This window comes from Pinus tabuliformis, chromosome 8 (genome assembly GCF_031772625.1).
Source record: "Pinus tabuliformis cultivar Carrire ecotype Pingquan chromosome 8, CPIR1, whole genome shotgun sequence".
NCBI classification, from domain to species: Eukaryota; Viridiplantae; Streptophyta; class Pinopsida; order Pinales; family Pinaceae; genus Pinus; species Pinus tabuliformis.
In genome coordinates this window covers 1,853,441,433-1,853,462,603 of record NC_142294.1, presented here as the reverse complement: position 1 = coordinate 1,853,462,603, position 21,171 = coordinate 1,853,441,433, and the positions used below count along the sequence as shown (strand labels likewise).

The window sequence follows — 21,171 nt, the reverse complement described above, 5'->3', positions numbered from 1 at the left end:
TATTTATCACGTTTAAATTACCATTAATCTTTTATATTTTGTGTTGGCTTTGAACATATTTTTTCTCTATTATGGTGTTCTATTTCTTTTGCAGAACAAGTCTGAGTTTATGAATCTAGCAAAAATGACGAAGAAATCAAAGAAACCAAAGGCCCCCATCATAGCCAAAGAGGAACTAGTTAAAAAGGTCTTGATAGCTGATACTACCTACCTCGGTTTGGGCAAGGCTTCATGGGAAAGTATATACAATTTACTGGAAGCTGAGGACCCGAAAGAGATCGAAGAAGTAAAGACAACAATAGATTCCAATGATAAGTTAGAGAATACTCTTAAGGATTTGGCCAGCTCTTACCTTCATAGAATAGCAGCCCATGTCAAAGTATTACCCTACAATGACTTGGTCAGATGGATGATCGAAAGTATCAACATAACAGACAAAACATTGTTTATGGCTGATGGAAGGATGTTTGGGTTGTTCAGAGCATAAGATATCAAAAATATGTACCATTTTACTGAAGCACAGAAGTAGTACAACAAAGCATTTTTGGAAGCCTTCGCCAAGGAAAATGCTGTGGAGTCAGACCCTATTAGACAGTGGAGGCATTACCCAAACAAATACAAGCATGAATCATCGGGTATGTACTTCGTAGACTCATTAGCATCTCCTTACTGTTATGCTGTTGCTATGATATGCAGACTCTTTGAAGTCCATGATTCAACCAGGTTTTCTATAGAGATGGTACCTTTAATGGAGGCTGTAGTTAACTCTTATATCATGGGTTGGGTGACCATTTTGTTTGATAAAATGGCCAACCAAATCCTTGATTATAGGAAAAAGAGGTTTGTGACTATCGGGGTAATATCCCTATTTTATATGAGTGCCTACATTTTGGACACTATTTGTTTCAATTCTGATTATCCCATTTTAGGTTGGAAATGGACTCCACAGGACCCTAACCCCATTAATATCTATCATAAGGAATTATGGAAAGCTCATTATAAAAATCATCTTTATAGAATCTGTCATGGTTTCATCCTGCCTGTTCATTATGCTATATTCAATAGACTCGCTTCTAGTTTGTTAGATGAAGTCAGTGTTGATTTAACATCAATTGTTAGTTGGTTTGGTGAAGAGAAGTTCACCTACATCAGACTTTTTGGTAGCACTATTGATCCTCATGTCCTTCCCTTATACATCCCTGATAAGTTATTTGCCAGAGAAATAACATATCAGATAACAAGACAAGGGATGTCAAGGAACCTAAAGGAGTCCAAAAAACAGATGTGGCCTTCATTCCCCCTTCAATGTGGTACTTTCACACTGCATGACTTAAAACATGCAGAGAAGGAAGCTGAGAAAATTAAAATGTTAAAGTTAGCAGTCATCTCAAAGAGGCAGTATGATCCAAAATCTGTTTCCTACAATTTCACTTCTCATGTCAAAATTGCCAGGTTTGAACATGATAAGGATAATTATGATGATTCGTTTGCTTTAGTTAAGTTATTCTCTCAAGTGAAACAACTGGCAAAAATCAAATTGGGAGCAGAGGGATTAGAGGAAGTTTTTATGTTCAGGACACAGAGATTTGAAACACTACCTCTGGACTTGTTAAATAATACCTCTATGGTGCAACTAGAAGGCCACGGTGAAGAAAAATCATGGAAAGGACTTCTGAAAAGGAAAAGACCCCAGAAAGGGAGTAGATAAAGGAAGGAACTAGTGAGACCCTTGATAAGAATATCAATATTATTCCTACTTTAATCGAGTAATGGGAGCAGTTTGACCTAATCATCAAAAACCAAAGTAAATCCTAAGAGCTCACTACACCAAAATTGCCTATAGTATAAAAACCTAAAGTTATTAGTGTTCCAATTGAAGGAACAAGCGGCATACCTAGAATTCAGTAGGACATAGAAATCATCCCCGAAAATCCTACAGAGGTGATTGTACTAAGAATAGAAGAGATACCACCCTTAGATGTATTCTACAGTACAAAGCATAGGACTATAGTTAAAAGACAGAGGAAAAGGAGGAAATTTGATCAAAGTCCTCTTCTAACTCCTCAGGCAGAAATGACGAATGTGGTATGGAAAGCAAAAGTCAATCCCTCTAAGGATTTAACAAAGCTATCTCAGTATGTAGGAGCTTACACAACAATAACAATGGACAAAGCCTCAGAGGTCAGTCAACTGATTAGGGAAAAATATCAGAGGATCAGTCAACTTGAAGTGCAATCGGCAGAAGGACAACAAAGGCTTAGTCAGCTTGAACAACAACTACCAGAGCAGAGATAGAAAAATGAGCGACTAAGAGAGCAGTTGAAACTGGAGAAATAGAGGATTGATGAGCAGACTCTCCATAAACAACAGGAATTGTCTCAAGAGTTAAGCAGGCTTCAGATGATAAGTGAGTAAAAAACGAAGGCAAAGGAAGATCAAATTGCACAATTGTAAGAACAAATAGAAAGGTACATGGGTTATCCACAAGTTAGTGAATTCATAAAAGAAGCCTTGGAGATAACCAAAGCCTTGTCCCAACAGTTGAACATTCTTTGCCACAACATATCATTGGCCAACCCATTGTGCGATATCTCTACATCACTAATTGAGAAGCCAGTGGATGCCAGACTGGAATTGGAAAAAACATATGAAAGAATAACAAATTTTCTGTCTTGGAAAGATTCCATAGAAGGAATGGCTGCCAACTTGGCAAAAATATAAGAATCACACAAGGAAATTCTATTTTTGAAATGGGAGTCCCAGTTGATGAAAGCCAAAAGAGCAACTTCTAGATGCATAGCTTCAACGAACAATTTTATCAAATTAGTAAATAATAGTTTACATATGTCTAATTTGATCTCCGATTGCTCCCCTGGTAAACTTCGAAAAGCAAAGGCATTGGAACATCATTGGAAACAGGATTTGGCGAACAAAGAAAAATAGATCGAAGAAGTCCAAAACTTGACATGGGAAACATTCTGGTCTTTTCTAGTCAAACCACATAGCCAACAAATGGCCATGAAATGCCTTTCTAATGCAGTCAAATGTATGATTCCTGAACTCTCCGATGCCACCTACACATCCCAGCTACACTACAGGATGAGTCAACCTCCAGAAATCCATCAAATGCTCACAATCTCATCTGCAATCACAAGAAAAGAATTCAATTCAGTGGATTTGTTCAACCGCTACTGCACTGCTATTTTTGTAGTGAATCCCACATTTTCATGTCTATAGTTATAACAACACATAGTGATTTTTATTGATAGTTAGTTTTTATTTTTAGTATTTAAGACCCTTTCATGTATTTAGAAAGAGTCCTGAATTTTTATTAAAACTTGACTTGGTAGTTGCACTTCTGTACTTCTAATATATTGTTTTTATCAAAAGTTGATCGAAGTTCTGCATTTTTGTGAAAGAAGCTTTTGCAAGACTCGCACTTTTGCATCTCTTGAAGGTTTTTTCAAATAGGAAAGTAGAATTTGAGTGTTGTTTACATCGGGAGAATTCAAATGCATATGGTACTATTATCTTTGTTTTTGTCTTATTTCTCTATGTGAATGAACATTTATTAAAACTTGCTATTGTTGATATATGTATGTTTTTCAAACAATTCTTTAGCATATCATTTCTGAAGGTTTTAGAATTGTTATCATTTGGATATATATGTCAATGATATATATTGTGATCAATGCGATAATGTTTTTATGATTACTTCGTTTAACTTCTTAACAAAGTAATCATTATATGAATGCATCTTTCTATTTTATGAATAAGCCATCTTTATGATTATTTGTCTAATAGAAATAATCAAAAATCGTGTTGTTAACAAGATACCTAGGTTAGATTAGTTATATTTGTATATTTTCGAATTTTTGGATAAAGCACTTATCACCTTCAATACACACTACAAAACAATCACCCATCAAGTAATACATCATTGGGAAACTAGTCCCATTATATCCAGTTGGAGCCACCACACCAAAGGGAAAAGGAGTTGCACTAAGGTCCGGACCGGGTGGTTTTCCCCAATGTTGATGTAGCGATTTTAGAGGCATCAACAGAAGGCAAAGAGCACAATACGATTGTGTGTCTCAGATTTAGTATTTATAAATGTATCAGGGGAAGCTATGGCGAAGGCTTTGTGGGACATGTTAGGGACTTTGTACCATTCTAAGTCTCTGGTGAATAAACTGTTCTTACGGAAAAAGTTGTATAACCTGATGATGAAAGATGGAGACTCGGTGACTGAACATATCAATGCAATTAGTACGGTGGTAAGTCAGTTATCGTCTGTTGATATTAAAATTTTAGATGAAGATAAGTGCATTAGTTTGTTGTGTTTCTACGAGATTCATGGGATAGCCTGGTTATTGCAATAGGTAGCAATACAACTGCATTTCAGTTTGATGAAATAGTATCATCCTTGCTGACGGAGGAGATGAGATGGAAAAATATGAAGAGCTACAATAGTGATGCCTTGTCTACATGAAGACGGTCCCAGAACAGAAACAAAAATAAGTCATTGAGTGAGAGATCTAAATCTAGAGCGAGATATAAATCTAGAGGGAGATTTAAATCTCCAGGAAAACTTGTAAAGGTGGTGTGCTAGAAATGCGAAAAGGAAGGGCACTACAAAAGGGACTATAAATCTAAAGCTCCTAAGAAAGGAAAGGGATCCGATGATGCTCCTTTTGTAGAGGTGAAAACCACCTCAGGTGAATGTGGGGATGTGTACTTGGCTTCTTCAAGTACACATGTAGATCATGAGGCATGGTTGATTAACTCAGGTGCATCCTTTTACTTCACTCCCCATAGAGAGTGGTTCTACGAGTATGAGAGATACGATGGTGGTGATGTCTTCTTAGGGGATGATAGGAAGGCTAGAATCATTGGTCGCGGAAAAGTAAAGTTGAAGTTGCAAGGTGGAGGGGTTAGAACACTTCCAGGTGTTCTACATATTCCTGCAATGGCCAGAAATCTGATTTCTATAAGTAAGTTGGATGATGCAAGTGTAAAACCAGTGTTCGAGAAGGATACGTGCAAGATGGTTAGGGGGGCACTGGTATTGATGTGGGGAGTTCAGATTGGAACTCTGTACAAGCTTCAAGGTAGCACTGTTGTTGATGGGTGCAACAGTTCAGTGGTTCCTAAAAGTGGAGTAGAAAATCTAGTGGTCTCTGGAGAGAAGACCATGCTGTGGCATCGAATACTTGGACATATTGGAGAAAAGGACCTTCAAATACTTCATGGTAAAGGTATGGTAGAAGGTATGAGTAATAGCTCTCTAGATTTTGATTTCTGTGAAAATTGTGTATATGGGAAGCATAATTGGGCGAGTTTACCCTCTGGTGGTAAGAGGGCGAAACAGATATTAGAGCTTGTGCACAGTGATGTGTTTGGAGCTGTGAAGGTTCTATCACTGGGTAAGTCTATGTACTATGTATCATTTATAGATGAATTCTCAAGGAATACATGGATATATTTCCTTAAGAAGAAATCTAAAGTCTTTGACAGGTTTAAAGAATTTAAGGCTCTAGTGGAAAACCAGACAGAGAAGAAGATAAAGGTGCCGAGGACAGATAACAGTGGAGAGTTTTGCAGTAAGGAATTTGAAGAATTATGTAAGAAGTGTGGTATAGCATGACAGAAAAATAGTCCATATACATCTAATCAAAATAGAGTTGCAGAAAGAATGAACAAGATGTTGATGGAAAGGGCAAGAAGCATGCTTAGTGGTGCCAGGTTAGGACAAGAATTCTAGGCAGAGGCTGTGGAGATACCACGTTACCTGATCAATAGATCACCTTCATCAACGTTGGAGGATAAGACTCCACAAGAGGTATGGAATGGTAAGAAACCCTCTCTTTCACATCAGAGGGTATTTGGATGTGATGCATATGTAAATGTTCCAAAGGAGAAACAAACCAAGTTGGATAGTAAATCTGAAAAGTGCATCATTATTGGGTATAAGGATGGTTTAAAAGGTTATAAGCTTTGGAGCCTAGTAACAAGGAAGGTTGTGTACAATCGAGATGTGGTTTTTAGAGAGGTGAAAGATGTTATTAAACATGAAGTCCAACCAAAGGAACCTGAGAAGATAGAGTTTGAGCTAAAGGAGAAAGAATCAGACTCTATAGCAAAGAAGGAATTAGAAGATGAAGAGCCACAAACTCTGGGTGTGAGAAGATTAGTTCGAGAAAGAAGGTAGCCAGAAAGGTATAGTCCATATTCTTTCTATTCAAATTTTTCTTTATCTATTACTGATGATGATCCAAGAACTGTGAAGGAAGCAGTAGATTTAGAGGATGGAAAACTATGGAAAGAGGCCATGGTTGATGAAATGGCATCTTTGCACAAAAATGAGTCTTGGGATATGGTGGAGTTTCCACCTGGAAGGAAACCCATTAGCAACAAATGGGTGTTCAAGAAGAATACAAATGAAAAAGGAAAGGTGGAGAAATACAAAGCTCAGTTGGTAGCAAAAGGTTATTCCTAGGCACCGGGAATTGATTTTGGTGATATTTGTTCTCCTGTTGCCAAGGTAGCTTCTATTAGATTACTTTTATCTGTTGCTGCTGCTTTTTATTTTGAGGTAGAATAGATGGATGTGAAGACAACATTTCTTCATGGGGATCTGGAAGAGGAGATCTACATGAAGCAACCTGAAGACTTTGCTATGAAGGGTAAGAAATAACTGGTATGCAAGTTAAAGAAGTCTCTGTATGGGTTAAAACAGTCACCAAGGATGCAGTATCGGAAATTTGATACATTTATATAGGGACTTGGCTTCACTAGAAGCAAAGCAGATCACTGTGTGTATTTTAAATTAATTGGTGACCATGTTATTTATCTGGTCTTGTATGTGGATGATATGTTGCTGGTTGGAAATGACGAAGAAATTATCCAGGATTTGAAGACCCATTTGTCCTACAAATTCAACATGAAAGATCTTGGTGCTGTAAATTATATTTGGGCATGGAAATTAAAAGAGATTGGGCAAAGAGGAAGCTCTGGTTAAACCAGAGGAAGTATGTTGAGACAATATTGCAAAGGTTTAATATGCAAGATAGTAAACTAGTGAAGGTTCCTATTCTTGTAGGTGTAAAGTTATCTGTTGAACAGTGTCCCAAGACACAAGAAGAGGAAGAGGACATGTCCCGTGTTCCATATGCAAGTGCAGTCGGTAGCCTGAAGTATGTGATGGTCTGTACTAGAACAGACATTGCACATGCAGTGGGAGTATTGAGCAGGTTTATGTAAAAACTATGGAAGGAGAATTAGACTGCAGTGAAGCAGGTTTTCAGGTATTTGCATGGCACTAGTGATTATGGTTTGTGCTACCAAGGAAGACCAGGATTGGACAGAGTGTTGGATATTCGTGGCTTTGTTGATGCAGACTAGGCTGGAGATCTAGATCAGAGAAGATCTACAAGTGGGTATGTGTTTAACCTATTTGAAGGTGTAGTCACTTGGATGAGTAAGAAACAATCTGTAGTGGCACTATTAACTACAGAGGCAAAATACATGGTAGCCACTAATGCAAGAAAGGAAGCATTTTGGTTGTAGAGATTGTGTTCAAGTATGGGGTTAGTACAGGGAGCTATAAGGATAGACTGTGATAGCAAAAGTGCAATTTTCTTGGCAAAGAACCCTGCATATCATTCAAAGACAAAGCACATTGATGTTAAGTATCACTTTGTGATGGATATGATAGAAGACAAAAAGGTGTTGCTGGTAAAGGTGGACACTTTTAAGAATACTGCAGATGCATTGAAAAAATCTGTGAGCTCTAAGAAGTTCTCTTGGTGTAGAGAAACAATGGGCATTGTAGAGCTGGATAAATGACTAAGCTCTCTTATGGCCCCCTGTGGAAAGAAAACAACAAGTGGGAGAATGTTGCGTTGTGTTATATTATTTCCACGATTAGCCAATGTAGTTAACCAGGGGGTTAGAAGGGGGGTGGAGCCCCCCCTTCGTTTTTCTGATTGCGTAGCGGGGGGAGTCACAAGGGTTTGGAGGGGTGTAGGTAACCCCACTTTATGGGGTCTGGGGTAGCACCTTGGAAAATTTTGGTTTTGGACCCTATATTAGGTTGGGCAGACCTATCTATGGTTTTGTGCATGATTTTTTGCACATGGTTTTGGACGCGATGGTTTTCGGTCCATGGTTTTGGACATGATGGTTTTCAGTCCATGGTATTAGATGCTTTGACATGTACAAATATGTATTATAACATTGAAAGGAACATAATGAAAAATCAATCTGGTAGTCCCGATTTTGGGATCCAGGGGAAAATCTCTGTGTATATGTGTTTTATGTGTTATTCTCTCGCATTGTTTATTTTCTGTGTTTTAGAATTCGTATGCAGGTAATTTCTGTACGAGGTTAAAACCTTCACTGAGGTGCTGCCTTCGCATAGCCCTACTTGGGGGCCTAACACTGGTATTTACCCAATTCCTTACTAGTAATCTAACATTAGTTGATTAGCTTAGCTTATCTGTATGCTTTTCAGTTATACTTAACAATATTCACAATTCATACAAGTGCATGCAATAAATGAATAGTATAATTGCAATTCATATTCAACAGATAATAACCCAAGAACAAATACACATAACTAAGACAAATATTTTCTTTATTATTCCCTTCCTTCAGTTATAGAATCTACTCTGCCCTGCGCACTCAGCTACAGAGCCTTTTCCTACTCTACAGCCCAAGACGCCTTTAGACTCTTGCTCTATGCTTCGCTATCTCATTCTATCCATCGGATTGTCTAATCCCTTTTTTTTCCGAGGAAAAATTCAAAACTTTTTATTAAGGACCATAAAAAGTTTTACAAGCAATAATGGTCTAAAGCCAACACTGGTGGCTCAGAAAATTGCTGTTCTGCTCAACGATTAGGAGCTTTTCTGCTGTTCGATGAATTTGGAACCTGTACAAACTTCCTCCCTATGGAGGCAAACATGTGATCCCTGGAGATAGTATAAAAACATAAAACTGGGGCGTCCTTCAAACGAAAGGAAAACAACCCCATACAGACAAAAAATAGTATAAGTTTTATAGCCCGGAAGGAAAACCAAAGGAAAGTATATGTCTGAAACTGTATGCTGTAGTAAAAAAAACTGAAAGCAAAGGAAACTATGAACAGTAAAACTGGAGAAAAAAATTATATATACAGAACTATATATATCCGCTAGAAAACTGCTGTCAAAAAAGATGATGAAAGACTGTGGTCAAAGAGACAGTGCATAAGGAGGCCGATGAGATATGACCGACTGCCCCTGTCTGATCTCCTCTATGGTCCAGCTGCCCATATCCTGTTGTAAACCAGCCTTAGATAGCTGGTCTGCTTCCCCGTTCTTGTCCCTGTAAATGTGGCAAATAGAGAAAATATTAAAGGATGCCTTTAATAAAGAAATTTCTTCAACAAGAGTCCTCAAAATCTGATTTTGACAAGATTCCTTTCCATTGACCCAATTTATGACATTTAGAGAATCCCCAAAAATCTGGATAGAATTTAAGTTTCTGTGAAGAAGCCAGCATAGTAGGAAGCGCAGAGTAGATAATTCAGCGAAGTTATTAGTGCCTGTGCCCAGCCCAACAGAAGCTTTTAGTGAGTGTTCCGGATTGATATGAATACACAAGTCAGCTCTAGCCCTATTGTTTTGGGAAGCTCCATCAAAGAAGCCACAAGGGATGCCTTCCTGAATGTTGATTTGATTTTGTTTTGTATTAGGATTTTTAGACTCAGGTGGCGGTAATGCAGTGTATATGGCAGCAATGTTAATGGCAGTGATGGTAGTGGGGGTGTCCTTTTCTTGAAAAATACTTTTATTTCTGGCAAGCCATATTCCTCAACAAAAAATCAGAGGCAAATTTCTCATGTTTCCCTCCGGAAAGTCTTGCCACCATTTCCTCCAAGCTGTCTCCAATGAATCTTGCCCCCACTGAGCTCTTGTCTTGAGCAACACAGTGACCTCCTCCCAGATCTGTCTTGAGACAGCACAAGATATGAAAAGATGATTTATAGATTCTTCTTCTAACTTGCACAGGGGGCATCTACCAGGCCCAACTAAGAACCTTGCCTGTAAAATTTCCCATGTTGGGACCTTTCTTTTAAGGATACACCAAAGAAAAAGCCTTGCCTTTGCTGGGCTTTTGAGTTTCCAAATATTTTTGGCCCACCAATCAGGAACACCCCAGCCTTTCTTTCCCATTAAGAAGAGATATCCATCCTTTGGTGAGTATTCCCCTGATTTACTCTGAGCCCACATCAAGCAGTCAGGTTCATCTTTTATCCTCACATTTGAGCGTTGTAATTCTTTAATGTATCCCTCCCACTCATCCTTCCATCTGGCATTTATCCCCAGGTCAACATCATCCTTCCAAGCCTGTCCCCAAATAGTAGACTGACCGACCTTCTCCAATTGATTTAATGCTGTAATACCTTTACTATCCAGATGTCTGAGTAGCCCTGGTGATAAGGCAAAAACCTCATTGCATCCTACCCAAGGATCTCTGCCAATCCTGACCAGTCTACCATCTCCAACTTTCCAAGCTAATCCTTGTTCAATCACAAAGAAAGCTTCCACAGTGGCCTTCCATATGGCTGATGTATTTTTTGTCTTCTTGTTTTGACTCCTAATCCAGTCTTCCATAGGGATGGGATCAATGTACTTCCTTTTCACCACTCTTGTCCATAGATTTTCCAGAGTCATTAGCCTCCAGCCGGATTTTGCAGCTAAAGAGAGACTAAAATCGGGGAGTCTTTTGATGCCCCATCCTCCCCATTCTTTTGGTCTAGCCACTTTGTCCCAGGCTACCCAAGGTATCACTGAGGACTCCTTTGAACCAGCCCATAAAAATCTACAGCAAATTCTCCTGATTTTCTCCAGCACGCCTTTAGGAATCCAAGTCAGGGCGGCCCAATAAACCGGAATGGCTAGAAGAACTGATTTAATAAGAGTCAGCCTCCCAGCTCTGGATAGCCATCTGAAGCTCCAATGTGATAATCTGGCTTCTATCTTGGCAATGAGCCAGTTCCAGTCTTCTTTTTTGTATCCAACTGGCTTTAACCAGAAACCCAAATATTTTAAAGGAATATCCAGTGGCTGTATGGGGAAAGGGAATAAATTTGCCAGACTATTCCTTTCTCTTCTTTCAAAATCAGCCACACATGCTTGGGACTTTCTAGAGTTTATCTGCATTCCAGTGGCTTTTAAAAAAAGATCAAAAATGATTTTTAACTCCTTTAGTTCATTGGAAGAGCCATTAGTGAAAATCAAAATGTCATCAACAAAAAGAAGGTGAGTGATGAAGAGATTGATTGCTACCTCGATACCCTTTACCTTCTCCGCTCTTCTGGCTTTATGAATCAGTCTGCTTAGCCCTTCTGCCACAAGAAGAAACAGAAGAGGGGATAGGGGGCAACCTTGCCTGAGACCTCTCTGACTGTTGAAAAAAGAGGAGGCTGCACCGTTAACCAGAACTGCAAAGCTGACATTTGTGATGCACCCCATGATCCAGCTGGTAAAGGAATAGCTGAAACCTAGTTGTGTCAACAACATCCGCAAATAGAGCCAGCTGATCCGATCATATGCTTTTGATAAGTCAATTTTGAGCACAGCCCCCTTCTTTTTCTTCAATCTGATACTATGTATAACCTCCTGGGCTACACCAATGGCTTCATGAATTTGTCTTCCATCCAGGAAACCAAATTGTTCCATCGATATATTTTGGGATAGGATTGGAGCAAGTCTGAGGGCAATGACCTTTGCTATAATCTTGTAAATACAGTTGCATAAGGATATTGGTCTGAAGTCTTCAAAACTCTCCGGATCATCCTTCTTCGGAATAAGGGCAATAAAAGTTGAGTTGAAAGGTCTATAGACTTCTCCTTTCTGTCTCGACTCTTCAACTACTTCAGTAATTTCAGATCCTAACTGGTCAAAGAAATGGAGAAACAGTTCAATGGTCCAGCCATCTGGGCCTGGGCTCTTATCCTTGCCCATGAGCTTCATAGCTGCTTCAACCTCCTCCTTTGAGACCGGGATTGTCAAATCTTCTGCTTCATCAACCTCAATGAACCTAGGAAAACTTTGCACCGTTTGGAAAACTTCTGCAATAGTAGCCTCCCCAGGATCTGAGAAAATTTTCTGAAAATGTCTTTTTCCTAACCCAGATAAATCTGGGAAGGAATTAACAACCCTCCCTTCTTCGTCTTTAAGGCGCCATATAGTATTTGCAGCTTTCCTACCTTTTGCAAAATTATGAAAAAACCTAGTATTCTCATCCCCAGATTTTAACCATATTGCTCTACTTTTTATCCTCCATTCTTCTTCCTTATCCAAAAGAATTTTATTTTGCTGCTTCTCCAAATGGAGGATTCTTTCTTTGGAGGACTGTGATTGATAACCATCTACCTCCATGCTTTCCAACTGCTCCAGTTCCTCCCTAATTTTAGCCATCTCCTCATTTTGTTTCAGTTTTCTTTCCTTTGCCCAAGAGATTGTGGCTTTCTTCAGTCTTTTGAGGTTCTCCATGAACAAAAAACCTTTATCCTCATCTGAATTATGTGCAGGGTGAATCCAAGTGGCATTAAACAGATTGCAGAATGAGGGTTCTTGGAGCCAAGCAGGATTGAACTTGAAAGGAGCAGGAGGTTTGGGAGGAGGGAGGGAGAGGTCTAGGAAAACAGGGAAATGGTCCGAATTTCCTCTTTCCTCAACCCACTGCCTGAGCATGGGAATTTTGGTAGTCAAAGACTCAGCAACCAGGAAGCGGTCAAGTCTTTTTGCAATTCGGTCTTCCCCAATTCTTCGGTTTCTCCAAGAAGGCTTTAGTTTGATCGGAGAAGGATCTGTGAGGTTTTTATCCGAGATGAGGGTTAGGAAGAAGTCTGAAAGAGGGTCTTCTCTAGCAGATGGCCCCCAAGCTTCAGCTCTGCCTATGGAAAAATTTAAATCACCACCCATAACCAACGATGGGCTCTTCATCACAGATTTCGACATCAGATCTTCCCAAAAAGATTCCCTGCCTTGACAAGGGCCATAGACATTTACCAAAGAGATAGGAAAAGAGAAATCAGGAGAGATACCCTCCATGCCCATAACATTTTTCATCCCCCACTAGTTTATGACTTTTACACGTCCTTCTTTAATACCAATAGCAATGCCCCCCGAGTGACCAGTGGAGTCTACAGCAGAAAAGATCCACCCAGGAAAAGAATTTTTAGCATGGCTTCGATCTCGAGGGCCCTCCCCAAAGTTTCTTGCAAGAAGATAACATCTAGATTAGAGTTATTTATCCACTCTTTCAAGGCCAGTTTTTTAGGTTTGCTGGCCAAACCTCTGCAATTCCAGGATGCCAATATCATTTTATAACACTCTCAGGGGGATGGGCTGCTCTAAGAACCCCCAGAATAGAGTATTGTTTACCATCTGCAACATCAAGCTTAGCTTTAAGTTTTTCTTTGGACATATCCGATTTCCTACCTCTCTTATTTTTAGAGCAACTTTGTGAAGAGGTCTGTCCCAATCCACCTAAAGTCCCCGAGACACTATGATTCCCTCCCATAGATCTCAGGTTATAAGGGCAGGATGTTCGAGAAGCAGAGGGTGGGAGGGGAGGCCAATGTTCTTCACAGTTTATATCCAAAGCCGGTAGAGCTTCTGCAATAGTGTCTACATTTGGGGATATTGTATTGTGTTCAATAATTTTATCAACATTATATTCTTGAACATGACAATTAGAGAACGAAACATGCGAAGGAACAGGAATATGCTCGGGAGAAATATGAGAAGAACAAGGGGTCCTTAACATACCCTTTTCTTCATCTTCGTGTTGGTCATGTTGTGTCAAATTTGCCTTGACGTTCTCCTCCGCGACCTCCACTGCTTTATCAATTTCCTCCACAGTAACCGCCGGACCATTGACGATTCCCGGGACTTCCTCATGATTCGGAACAGCTTCATTCGCAGGGTCCTTAACAGTCACCTCTGCCTCCATGCTCTCTGCTCCTTGCATCTCCAGATTTTCATTTTCCATGGGCATCTGAACAGGGTTTTGAACATTTCCTCTGTTCGCTGTGGATCGCCGGAAATGTCTCCTTCTTCTCATCTGTGGGCAGTCTTTTGCCAAATGCCCGTACTCATGACAGATATGGCATCTGAACGGGAGATATTCATAGTCTAATATCTGCTCAAAAACGTATTCCTTATACTGGAGATTTATTTTTTGTGCCAGGCCTCTGCTCGGGTTAAGGAAGACCAGAATACGCGCCATCGTTCTATCCTTTGTTTTCAAAAAAGACATATCTGCCTCCATATACACCCCCAGCTTATTACCAATGGATTTAAACACTTCTTCAGTCCACAGGAAGGAAGGTAAGCCCAGGACACGAACCCACACAGGGAACTCATCCGTTCTCTCCTTGAACGCATCAAACATGGGAGTCCATTTCTTTAACAGAATAGGAATATTCCCAATATGCCAATTGCGCTGAAAAACCCAATCTGCCGAGACTTTATCTACAAAACTGAGCTTAAACCAGCCCTTCCCTAGTACTTGGGCTTCAAACGGGATCGGTCTATCCGTCACAAAACAAGACTCACCCCATGCTTGCAGAAATTCAGAAGAGTATTTCTTACCTCGTGCTCTGCCGACCAAAGTACAGTCCGCGACAGCTAGGGTTTCTTCGATAGACACCTCCATCCCAAGGACCAAATTGCCTTCAATCTCCTGAGATCCAATGGGCCTTTGCGGTTTCCTCTTTGCCCCTTTGAATCTTAAATCTTCCCCCTGAGAACCATAGTCCCCTCGGCCATCATTTCTTTCTGTATTTTCCTGCGAGATGCCCCCAGTAGTTTCTATCTCCGGCTGTGTCGAGTTTTGTCTCGCCAATCCCGCTTCAAAGTTCCCCAAAGATGGAAAGCCCTTAGCCAGACCATCAGAGCCTGCTTGTCCCCCAACTGGAAGATCTCCGGAGCCATTTGCAGTAGACCCTTTTAAAGAGAGGGATTCCCTTGGCAGAGAAACCCTAGTAATCGAAGGAAAACCCCCAGAGGCCCTTACCAGACTATTACCTGCAGAAAGCCCTAAAATGGGTAGCTCTTCAAACCCCTTGGAAGGCGGAAAACGCGGAGGAGCTTCTTTACCCTTTGGGTCTATGGGCAACCCTTCCGCTTCTGCTCCTCCGGGAACAGCATCGATACCAACCAGATTGGAGACGGCCGCTATGCCTATATTATGGTCCACATTACCCGCATCCTTTTCTACTAAACGGAACAAAGGAGTATCAAACTGATTTAAATCCCCCTGCTTAGACAGTTCGAACGCCCCAAAATAATGCTCTACATTCTGAGCGTTGGGGTCCTTCCCCCACATGGACAGGATGTCCTCAAATGCCGGGTCCAGATCTACTAATTCTGCGGGATTAACCATAGTTACAACCCGTTCCCAGTAAAAGCAACAGTCGGTGGTCAAAGGTAGGAGCCTTCATGGTTCTTGTTGATGGAAACGTAAAAAATGTTGGTAAACAGACTGTAGGAAACAGTGTTAAGGTAAATCATGAAAAGACAAAAAACCCTGGCCTGACACCAGCTTTTACCTCCAACTGTCAGTCATCTGAGAACCCGCGTCGGCAGCTGTTCTGAGACCCATTGACCTGCTCTACCTACCCATGGCCCTTGCGAGGTTCCGACCTGCTTCCTGATGATGAAACCCTAACCAACTCCATCGCTCTACTCCGCCTTCAGAAGCAGATTAGTAGGACCTTCTCCTAATCCCTTTACAACTTAGAGCCTCACTCTATTTATACATTCCCATGGTATGTGGACCATGGGTAGGCCACCATTACATTCAAAACTTAGGGCAGACAACCCTATGAATCTAACATACATTTCGTGCTCCGCGCCTGCAATTCGTGGATTCTTTAAAAAAACATCAACTCAAAACTTGCACTTTGAGCCCCAAAACATGTCGTGAGGGGATTCCATGCCCAACTCGCCCTCGAGTCACTCTGTCAGTGCGACGTTCTCGTGGAGTCCCTCCAACTGTTCTCGAATGGTACTGATGTCTGTAACATAATGAGCTGCTGCTTATTGAACCTGCTGCATCCATTCTTCTGAGACCTCTATGTCTAGCGTGTTGCCCTGCATCTATGCATGCATCCCCTGTATGTGCACAAGCTTCCATTCAATATTTGTCTTGATTGTGAAGGCCTCGTCAATCCATGGCTAAATGTGCACTTTAACAACTGCTTCCTTATGGTGTGCCGCATCCACCTACTCCTTTAATGCCTTAGCTTGCTACTGGAGTTCGCGCGATTTTATCTCCAGGATCTGGATGTTGGAGTCCTCCTACAATGTCATGAGGACCTCAAGTGCTTGTCCCAACATGTTAGTACAGTCACACACTACTCCTCCAATTTCTTCCAACCCTGATGCGATAGTGCTAGTGCGTTTTTCTCTAATTTCCAGGGGATTGGAAGGCTGCGCCTTCAAACGCAGCTCTGCGATCTAAATATTTAGCTCCAGCTGAATCTTTGTCGTCTCTTCTCTAGCCTCGTCAAATCCAGTTTTCAAACTATGTATCCACATTTCTACGGTTGATCTATTGCGATGGCCAACTCTGGGACATGTCAGCAAGCGTTATCTACCGTCTGCACCAATTGTTGATTCTGCAACACCAATTCGTCGTGCTGCAAGCTGAGCTATTCTATGTTTATCTTTTGCTCATTAAGAACCTCGATCATGTGGCTCTCCTTGGCCTGCAGCTCTACCATTATCCCATCCTGTAACTGATACAACATATCCCGAGGAAGGGTAGCCAGATTAAGGCCAAGGCCTTTCATCATGCTAATCGACAATCGATCCATCACATTTGATGAAACTATAGCTCCCTCTGCCAACACTATTGTGTTTTCCATCCTTGCATGCAACATCTACTCTGCTGCTGAAGTTCCTGCTATGACGTGGGTTGACAGGGTACCTTCTTGAGGGGGGCACACCTGTAACTCCTACAGCTGCACTCTAAAGGCCCACAACATAGTCTAATGCTCCTGCATGAACTCCTGAAGTGCTTCACTTGTGACATCGCAGACCATTTCACCGATGTCGTGGAGATCACCTTCGGTTAAGGTGATCAGGTCAATGGCCGAATTCGAGGCCTTGACCTTCTTCCTTAGTCCCAATCTCTTTGCGATACGTAGGCGCTTTAATTGTGTGGACGCAGTCCCTAGGTCCGCAGTCCCTTCTGCTATTTCTATTTCCTATACCTCCTATCCTAAGGACGTTTCTTGGCCCTCGTCTTCCTTTGTTGTTGCAGACTTTGCTACCTATGCTGCTGCTACTGCTTCTGTAGCCTTCTGCTACTCTACGTGTTTCTATGTCACTTCTCACACTACCCCATCCTTAGTTGCGGCAGTTTCCTTCCACCTTTTATTGACCAATTAGGTGACACGCAGCTTGGCATCATCCTTCTTTTTATGCGCTTCCGCCTTCTCCAGTTCTGCCAAATCTGGGGCACACCACTCTAGTGGCCATGTCTCGAAGACAATAAAAATCACGTCGTTAGTGGTTACAAAAGGTAGCTTCATCCACTGCTTTGCCAGATCCTTTTGCGCCCTGTTGTGGTCACCAACAACCCCCCCTCTTTGCTTGATATTAGCAATAACGTCGAGCAAAGGGGGGACCCTGAACAAAAAATCCCAAAAAAAGTATTTGGTTAAATTTTTGTATTTTTCTCCCTAAGGCTTAAAACGCATCGCAAGGAAAGGTCGAAGTGTTGCTGAAAGCGCGAAAAGTAAAACTGCGAGATAGCAACGCGAAGTTCATCGCGTCGCATACATCCCAAGCGCGTGCCCTAAAGGAAATTAATGACCGCATGCTTGAGTATCAAGGAATGATTGCATCGCATTTATCGAAGAGTCAAGTCATGATGCATGTCAGGATTATGCATTCATTAGAGTTTAATGCTGTTATGTCAATCTTTTCATTTCCCTTCTTCTTTGCGTAGACTGCAAGGCACGCAACTGATATAAATCTATATGCAGGAAACATCTGAAAGAAAGGGGAAAGCGCCAATCAAATAGCAGAGAGAAGATGCCTCCGCAAACGAACGCCGCATGCAGCAGGACCGCGGATTCCAGACTATCAGACAACCGGCACTGATGAAATTAGACTATCTAGGACTCAGAGTCAAAAGCGCACAAAAGCAGCGTGTTCAGAAAAGATCTTAAAGCTCAGGCTGGGTAAAGCAAAAAGAAAAACGCAAGGGAAGGAGGACGCTCCAGAAAAGCCTGGAACAAAGAGCGGAAACAATTCTCGAAATAGGGGATTGTCCATACAGCGCGACTCCTAACCCACTCAGTCATTCGCGCAACCGGAAACCAAAACAGCAACAGCAAAATCAGTTCGAGAAGAACCTGGGTTGTGCTAAGTATACACGCGGCGAATACACCCAGCTAGAGAAAGGTTTTCGAAAATATCTTCTGGTCTGTCAGAAGGAGGTGCCAGCTCTTGTCATTTCCACTTTTATCTCCCGAGTAAAAGAAGAAGGCAGCCAGCCAACTCTTCCCAGGAAAGCGTTGCACAGTTGACAGCACTAAAGAGAATATACAGAAACGGTCAGAAATTAGATTTAAAGTTTTAGAAATAAATTTGCTTTTAGTGAAGGGCGGTCATTTGAAGCCGATTCCCTAGATTCGTGTAATTAATATCAATTAGCTAGTAGTATTTAACGCTTCTCATGGCATTTGGAGAAGGGTCCGGAAATCTGTCAAAAAACTTATCCTCAGAACATGCACTTCTGCACCGTCAGAGGAGGTTTTTGATGAATGGATGGATCGAGATTTATTTATGTTTGCATTTTAATGTCTGTTACTGATGTTGCACTTCTGTACTCTTAACAGATATTAGAACAAGTAGAAGTAAATCATTATTGCTTGAAGTTTATCAGTGAAATCAGTCATAAATGATACTTTTATCTCAAGACTAAATTCTGCTAGTATCCCTAAAGTGATATACAACTGAGTTCTTTATATGTTACTGTATGAATGTCTGTATTACCATTTGGCACTTCTGTACGGTGGAGTCTTTTATTTATGCTTGACATATAGAAAACTGATTATGCGATATGCTGTTCACAACTACTCTGCCTAACTTCTTATGCAGAATGGTTTATCTTTATCGATTTATATTCTGATAACAGTTGAATGATCTTTATTACCAGCTGTTGTTAGAAATCTTTCTAGATCGCATAACAAAAGAGAACACCCCGGGTTAGCATAGATTAGATGTATTGTTTCTCTCCATTAGATAACATTAGTATAGAAGTAGTTTAGTTGTTAGAATTAAGACTAGTTCAGAGAAACCTTTTAGATTAATATCATCAAACTCTACACACACACGCACACCCTTCACATTGGGAAACTGGTCCCATTACCCCCAGTCGGACCCGCTACTCCAAACGGGCAAGGAGCCGCCAACCAGGTTCCGGACCGGGTGGGTATCCCCCTTGTTGTTGACCCGACTTCGGGGCCCTCAACATTTCTGGCGCTAGAAGGAGGGCTCGAGCTATGAATGGCGCATAATTCAAAATCCAAATACCATTCTGAGAGAAAATCACCCTCACCAACTTCCCCGACTTCTCCAGTGCGACTAAACTCAGAACTTGAAGTCGCTCGGACATCCACCGATGCTATACACCCCGATACATCAGACCGTCCTATTATCGATCCCCCTGAAGTTCAAACGTTGATCCGTAAACTCCAGGGATTCTCTATCTTCACCCACAAGTCTGATAAATCTAAAGGCAGCCTGACTTCGCAATACAACCCTGCTTATCCCCTGACCCGATTGAAGAGTGAAAAGTTTGGCATCCAGCCAACTGAAACCCCTCTCCCTACTAGGAAAAGAGCAAGGAAAGCACTTCCAGAGTCTGACAGAGAGACTCTTTCATCCACTTCGTCCATCTCAACTCCCTCTCCGCGAAGTCTACCACCCACGTCGTCACCTCAAAACACTCATCCATCTCCTACAACCCTTCCTCCGCAATCGTCGAAGGTCGTAACATCTCCATCTTCTCAACATCAAAGATCATCTTCTGCACTTTTGTTGACTAGTCACTCAGCGATGGCCCAATCTCCATGGAACAATCCTGGGGCGGTTTTAATGCCACCACCCCTAAGTCCAATACCTGCCCATCCTGAGAAATGGCTGCCGAAATTCAATCCGGAAACAGGAATGCTAGCTGAAGAACATATCAATAATTTCATGCTTTTCGTTAATCTCAACGGAGTTACCAACGAAGATGCCGTGGTCCGACTTTTCCCCTATACAATGCAAGGGACAGCCGGGTCATGGTACTTTTCGCTGCCCTCCGGATCTATCACCAGCTGGGACATTTTTCAAAATCAATTTCTCACCAAATTCGGCGATGATAGATCTACAGCGACACTAATCAACGATTTATCCAATCTCAAAGCTGAGGCTAGAGAACCCATTAAAGATTTTAACTTACGGTTCAACAAGATCCTCAACAAAATCCCCGCTGCTTCTCAACCCAGCGAGGAAGTAAGATGCGAATGGTACATCACGGCCTTACCTTCAAACTTGGCCATCTTCGTAGATAGGGCGAGCAAGACAACCTTAGTCGAAAACTTGGCTGAGGCGTTAGCAGTTGAAAGACGCGTAGTAGCCCTAGAAAAGAGATCTACAATCGAAGAGCGTAAATCTAAGAAAATCTCTTTCAAAGAAGACACCAAGAAGAAGCAGACGAAAGATCCTTTCGACATGGAAGGATTACAAAAAGTATTAAAGGCCATGTCCAATGAGATGATTGATATAAGGAAACAAGTAGCAGAATCGTCCCCAAGAAAGCCTTTTAGGAGTTTTAAGAGAAATCCTCCTGTGGAGACGAAGCCACCCAACGTGGTCTCAAACGTGGAATCTGAAGAAGAAGAAGAAGAGAGCACCATCGAAATGCAGACCGACGATGAAGAAGTGGTGGAACTGCAAGGAATGTGGGATTTCATCCTCCCACAAGAGGAAGATCAAGAGGCACTTCCGGTCAGCACATGAAGCAAAAATCAGCTTGATCCTCCCAAGAATATCCCAAAACAGAAGGGCGCAAGCCCTGCAGCAAAAGAAAGGGTCGCACCAAAGAAAA

The 21,171-nt window shown here is 41.5% G+C and overlaps 1 protein-coding gene across 1 annotated transcript; it reads right to left on the bottom strand.

Moving 5' to 3' along the window:
• Positions 1-9,857: 9,857 nt before the first annotated feature.
• LOC149243672 (uncharacterized) lies at positions 9,858-13,106 on the bottom strand. The gene is made up of 3 exons (XM_089371278.1): positions 11,775-13,106; positions 11,435-11,551; positions 9,858-11,204 (listed from the first exon to the last, which is right to left on the bottom strand). Exons 1-3 carry the CDS (start codon positions 13,104-13,106, stop codon positions 9,858-9,860), a joined length of 2,796 nt encoding a protein of 931 aa, XP_089227404.1.
• Between the last annotated feature and the right edge of the window lie 8,065 nt (positions 13,107-21,171).

Excerpts from the sequence above, each read along its gene's own strand:
- LOC149243672 (XM_089371278.1), bottom strand. The coding sequence starts at position 13,106 with ATGGAGGGTATCTCTCCTGATTTCTCTTTTCCTATCTCTTTGGTAAAT. Across the intron at positions 11,552-11,774 it reads TTTACAAGATTATAGCAAAG|GTTTCAGCTATTCCTTTACC; the intron begins GTCATTGCCCTC and ends TGACACAACTAG. Across the intron at positions 11,205-11,434 it reads TCAGAGAGGTCTCAGGCAAG|ATAAACTCTAGAAAGTCCCA; the intron begins GTTGCCCCCTAT and ends ACTGGAATGCAG.